Source organism: Monoraphidium neglectum (genome assembly GCF_000611645.1).
Source record: "Monoraphidium neglectum strain SAG 48.87 unplaced genomic scaffold scaffold03657, whole genome shotgun sequence".
Classification (NCBI taxonomy): Eukaryota; Viridiplantae; Chlorophyta; class Chlorophyceae; order Sphaeropleales; family Selenastraceae; genus Monoraphidium; species Monoraphidium neglectum.
In genome coordinates this window covers 1-5,895 of record NW_014009972.1, presented here as the reverse complement: position 1 = coordinate 5,895, position 5,895 = coordinate 1, and the positions used below count along the sequence as shown (strand labels likewise).

Here is a 5,895-nt window from a genome sequence, read left to right as displayed (position 1 = left end):
CCCCCAAACAGGTCTCCGACTTTGGCCTGGCCCTGCACCTGGGCCCCGACGCCACCCACGCCTCCTCCACCCACGGCGGCACCCTGACCCACATGGCGCCAGAGCTGCTGATGCAGGGCCGCGCCTCGAAGGCCTCGGACGTCTACTCGGTGCGGCCCCTGGCGGTCCAATGTCCAGCGGTCAAGGGTCCAGGGGTTGGGGTTGCCGGGTTTGGGGTTGCGGCCGGACAGGCCAGTAGGCGCTCTGGCGGGAAACGGCCGGGCTGGCAGGAGCGTTTGAGGGAGAGGGTGAGCCTGGCAGTCGGGAAGGGGCGCCACGGGAACGACCGAACGCCGATCTCCCCCCTTGCACAACCCACTTGCCCACATAAGAAGCGGCCTCGCCCTGCCGGCGATCACCCCAAACATCTCGCACGAACACCCACCAACACACACAACACACACGTGCACGCACACAACACATGCACACACACACACAACACACACACACACACACACGCAAGCACACCCACACACACGCTCACACACACACACACAACACACACACTTTCCCTGCCCGCAGTACGGCATCCTGCTGTGGGAGCTGCTCACAGGGCGCCGCGCCTTTGCCGGGCTGCCGGCCCCCCTGCTGTGCATCAAGGTGGTCCAGGATCACTGGCGCCCCGCCTGGCCCCAGGGCGTGGCGGGGCCGCTGAGGGCGCTGGCGGAAGCCTGCTGGAGCCCCAGCGCGGGCGCCAGGTGGGGGGCGATGGGACGTGGGGTGCGGGACGGGCACATACGCGTGCGCACAAGACAATGTTCGGTGTTTGGGTGCCTGGGCGCAAGGGAGAGCCCGCTGAAGCCAAGCAGAAGGCCGCCGAAAGCTTCAGGGGCTCCCCTGGCGCCACGATGCACCCCCATGAGTGTCTGCCCTATTGCGCACGCGCCCGCGACTACGCCCGCGCCTGCGCCCACCCCTGTGGACGGCTGCTGCCGGGAGCAACGTGCTTGAGTCAAATCTCTGGCGGCGCACGTCTGGCAGAAGCTGCACGCACCCTTGCCGCTCACCGCTCACACTGGCTTTCATGCCACTCACGCAACCCCTCAAACCCCCTGTCGCCCCCCCCCTCCAGGCCCACCTTTGATGAAGTGACGTCGTACCTAGAGACCCTCATGCAGCAGCCCGACCTGCTGACGTCATCACGGGCCCGGATGACATCGTGACAAGCCTCAAGGCCCCCCCGGCCGCCGCCAGCCACCGAACCCCTGAAGCCCTGGCGTCGGCCCAACCGCGCTGTGTCAGCGCGGCGGTTGGCGCGGGGTTGATCAGCGTGACTGCTTACTAGACTGCCAAGCAAGGCTCTCCTGGGACGGTTGCGTCGGCCGAGCCGCCGGCGCCCCGCCAGCGGCATCCCTGACTGGCGTGCCTCTCAACAAAGGGGCCGCCAGTGGCTGCCTAGCGGGGAGCGGTGGCCGCCGTCCCCCGCTCCACCCGTCCGCATGCGAAACGCCGTGCCTGTGGCACCGCATGCCGCCACCGCGGCCCGCATTTGTTGCAACGGGTATCTGTTGCGCCGGACGGCCGGCTGGCCGGCGTTGTGCCGCCAGCCGTGGTCGTTACAGCCTGGCGGGCCTTTGGTGGGCGGACCAAGTCTGCGGCGTGCAGCCGCACGCATGGGCGCTGGCGCTGAAATTGATTCTGGTATGACTGCGTTTTCTGTTTGTGCCGCACTGACCCTGGGGAAGTGGCACTACGAGTACTGCTGCTTCTCCTGCCGCTGCTGCTGCTGCTTCTACCTCTGCAGCTATTGCTGCCGCTACTACTTACTGCTTCGCCTGCTGCTACCGCTGCCACTGATGCCGCCACTACTGCTGTTGCTGGTACTGCTGCTGTGCACAGTTGTGGGCATGGGGTCTGGTTTCGTTTTGTGGGCCCGCTCCCGCGTTTGGGCGCGGGCTAACAGCATGCTTTTCACGTCTGCACTTTGCGCGGCGCCGCGAGAGTGCGCCGTCGACGGGGGGGGCTGCACGCCCACTACTAAGGGGTTCTCCTTCAAAACTGACGAGCGGCGGTGCCCTACGCGCAACGCCGCAGCGGCCCGTTGGCGAATGAGTTGGGTTGATTTGTCGGGGATGGCCACGAGCGACCCCCGCCCTTCCAGCTGACTTTGTATGGGCTTGGTGGCGTTAATCTTGCTCGCCTTTGTCAAGCATCAACAGCGCGCACTCGCCATGGTGCTCCTTCGCATTTGCAATGTGCGTGGTTGGCGCTCCATTTGACTCATTCTGCTGTTCTCCTGGCCGGGTGGCCCCAACCTAGCTGCTCCTCGCCCACACAAGATTGGACGCCGGCGCGCCGCTCTGCGCCGCGCAATGCATGCCTGGCACGCAAGGGCGCGGCGCCCGCCGGCCGCGCGGTTGGGGACCCGTTTTGGGTCCATCAGCGATCGCACTGCCGGCTGGCTGCACCACCCCAGCTGTTTAAAAGCTTCCTCCGGCGCGTGCGCGTCTTTGTCAATGCATGGCCCGCCCCCGCCGCAGCCCCGCGCGGCGCGACAACAAGGAATCCAGGGCCGCGCGCAGCCGCGCCGCCTTCCGCCCCTCCCTGCCTCCCCGAGCCGCGGCGCCGGCTGCCTCCCCCTCCTTTGTCCCGGTCCCGCCCCGCTGCTGCATGGCGGTGGGCTCTGCCCGATGCACATGTGCGCTACACGTTGTCTTCCTTGGCCTGGCTGCGGGGATGCTGGGCCCCCCGCAGCGCCCCCCACCTCTATACACACACGCATCACTCGCTGGGCTCGTCGCCGCCCAGCCATCCGCCGCCACCCCATCCCCCTGGGTCCCCGCGTGCGGGGACGGAGCAGCGCGCGCCCCCCTGCGCCGCAACCAACTAACGCCGCTCCGCGCGGTCGTGAGGCGGCGACGCAGCTGTTGCGCGAGGGCGGCTGACGCATTGGATGTGTCACCGTTGCATCGGAGGCGCCGTTGATTGACCCTGTCTTGCTCTGGCTCCTGAGGACGCCCCCGCCCCCCTTCTGGACCGCAGCTCTGTGCACCTTGCACCCTGGGTTGCCCTGCCGTTTGCACCAGGTCGAAGTCCGCGCTGTGGCTGTTTGCGCTACGACGCCCAATCTATGTAACCACTATGGTAGCTTACTGCACTGATCGTGAGCTGCAACGACACAGCTGCTGATGAGAACAAGGGCATCTGATGACTTCATCAGTCCGGTCACGCAGGAAACCTGCACAGGGAGTAAGTCTCACAAAGAAATGCAGTCTGAAGGGCTCAAGAAGGGCGGCAAACCCCGCCCAGAACGCGCACGCAGCGCGTTTTTGAACGCGTCATGACAGGGATGGACACGCGAGGGGCACGTCAGCTGAAATGTGGCAGGGCAGGGCGCGGGTGCAAGATGGAACACCGGCGCGGCGCGGCGCGGCGCATGCTGTGCCTGCTGCAGGCGCGGGCGGCAATTCGTGCTTCGGGGTTTGACTTGAACCCCGAAGCTTGAAGCTGACACTCCCGTTCGGCAGAGCGGATTGGGAGCGTTTCCAAACCCCAGGCACACGAACGCGCACGCGCGTGCTGTAGGCATTAGCATCGGCGCGACTGAGCGATTGGACACGCGGATAATGGTGGTGCGCACCCGGGACCTTGCTCACCTGAAGGCTTCCACCGGCAGAGGTGGGAGCCTCAGCGCTGCCCGCGCTCGAACAAACAGCGCCGACCACGCGCCGCTGCGCGGCAGGATGGGCATCAAAAGGAAAGGGTTTCCTTCCAAAACGACAACCGCGGCAGCAGTATCTTGGCTGGGCCACGGTTTTCCTTCCTTACTAAGGTACTAGTACTAGCGCGATGCCCCCTTCACGTGGCGCAACACTGCTGGGGCTCGGCCTTGCCGCGCCTTTTCGGGGCTCGCCCGCCAGGACCCCCTCAAGACGCAGATAAATCATGTGCACACGAAGCCTTTGAGCGTTGCTTTCTCGTGTCTGTATACAGTAGGGTTTAGGGTTTAGGGTTTAGGTTCTAGGCTGCGGCCTCGCGACAGCCGTCCAGCTGACCAACGTAACCAGCGGCCTGACGGCCCTGGAGTCAAAGGTCGCCGCCGCCGCGAACCAGAGCGGCTCAGTCCAGACCGCGCTGTCGCAGAGCAGCCAGCAGGCGGCCGCGCTGCAGGCCAAAGCCAACGCGCTCGAGGCAACGGTGGCAGCGTTCAACAGCACGGTGCGGCAGCTGACGGCAACGCTTAACCAGACGGTCGGGCGGCGTTTGCACAGCAGGCCGCGGCGCTGCTCGCGGCGGACCAGGCGACGGCCAAGCAGCTCGCCTCGTTGGTGGCGGCCAACCAAACTTTCGGCCAGGACATCGCCGCGCTCAAGGTCGATTCGCAGCAGTGCCACTGCACCCAGGAGCTGTCTGCCCTGAACGCCACCGCCTCTGCTGGCACCACGGCGGGGGCCGCCAACGCGGCGGCGATCGCGGCAGTCAACGCCTCTGTGGCGTCGCTCGCGTCCGCGGAGGTGCAGCGGGCCGCCGCCGTCGCGACGCTCGGCGCCAGCGTCGCCACCCTCAACACGACGGTGGCGGCGATCGACCTCGGCCTCTACTTCAAAAAGACGGACGCGATCGACGCCGCCACACTGGGCAGCGTTGCCGCGGCGCTGTACCTTCGGAAGCGCGTCGTCCCCTACTCCTACCAAACCCGTACGACAGGGGCGTTTGGCGGCCGGGCCGCCGGCGACACCTTGTGCCAGGCGGCCACCACGCGGCCTTCGGGGCTGCTGCAGGCACGCGCGTTCGTGTCCGTCGACGCATCTGATGCAATCACAGGCTTCCCCGCAAAGTATGGGGTCCCTATCAACCTGCCCATCGAGTCGCCCGGCAGCGTCGTCGTTGCTGGAAACTGGACGCAGCTGCTGGGCGGCAGCATCCGGGTCACGCTCAATGACGCGGGAGTGGCCGGCGGCCTTTGGTACTCCGGCAGCAACTCCGATGGCAGCGCGCGCAGCAGCAACTGCAATGGTTGGACAAGCAGCAACCCCGCCGACGTCGGCGCTACCGGCGATTGCCTTCAAACCAACACTCAATGGCTCGATTCGCTGACCCCTGTCACATGCAATAGCAACAATGTGCTGCTCTGCATCGCATTTTAAAGACTCGCGTGTGCACCACGCGTGGGCAATTGTATGTTTACAGCCGCACAACCGTCTGCGCAGCCGCCTGCATGCGTGCGACAATGCTGGAGGTGTGCTGATACTTTCCCATGCACTAACTGTGCTGCAGACAAGCTTTTCAGTGATGGTAAAACAGTAACACACACACACGCGCACACAAACAAACACTCTCATGACTCAATAATGAGGAACGCACAGCCGCAAGATGCTGACTCAGCCACGCGTCGCACGCCGGGACTCAGGCGCCACCTGGCCGGCGGGTGGGCAAAGCACCGGGGGACAGCCGCTGAGCAGCCGGCACCCACATGGGCTGCCAAGTTCCTTCTTCTCCTTGTACACACGCACAGCAGCAAACGCCGCAAGGCAGGCGGGCATTTGCCTGTTGAATGACCCTCGAAGCGGTATGAGCCGCGCCTTGTATGTACTTCAGCGCCCAAGCACTGGTCCCAGCCCATGCTTCTCCCTGGACAACATGCATGCCAAGGCTGTCGCTCACTTCCCATCACGGTTTGTTGTGGTTGTTTTACACTGATGCCGCCCTCATCCCCCACCATCCCCGCACCCATCGCCGCCGCCCCGCCCGTTGCCGCCCGCGGCCAGCGCCCGCGGCGCCGCGTCCGAGCACAGGATGCCTCTTTCTTGCAGCAGGGCCATGAGGTTGGCGGCATGCTGTTGGGGTTGGTGGGTGCGGCCGGCGGCGTCGGTGGCCGGCAGCGTCGCCTCTGGGTGATTTGGGGGCTCATAGGGG

At 65.7% G+C, this 5,895-nt stretch overlaps 2 protein-coding genes across 2 annotated transcripts; both read left to right on the top strand.

The window, feature by feature from the left end:
- Nucleotides 1-92: 92 nt before the first annotated feature.
- MNEG_13155 (Mitogen-activated protein kinase kinase kinase 9) lies at nt 93-1,202 on the top strand (the record flags this gene model as incomplete). The annotated part of the gene is made up of 3 exons (XM_014038374.1): nt 93-149; nt 562-737; nt 1,112-1,202. 3 exons carry the CDS (start codon nt 93-95, stop codon nt 1,200-1,202), a joined length of 324 nt encoding a protein of 107 aa, XP_013893828.1.
- A 2,403-nt stretch (nt 1,203-3,605) lies between these two features.
- On the top strand, nt 3,606-5,126 carry MNEG_13154 (hypothetical protein; the record flags this gene model as incomplete). The annotated part of the gene is made up of 3 exons (XM_014038373.1): nt 3,606-3,657; nt 4,022-4,197; nt 4,251-5,126. 3 exons carry the CDS (start codon nt 3,606-3,608, stop codon nt 5,124-5,126), a joined length of 1,104 nt encoding a protein of 367 aa, XP_013893827.1.
- Nucleotides 5,127-5,895: the final 769 nt, after the last annotated feature.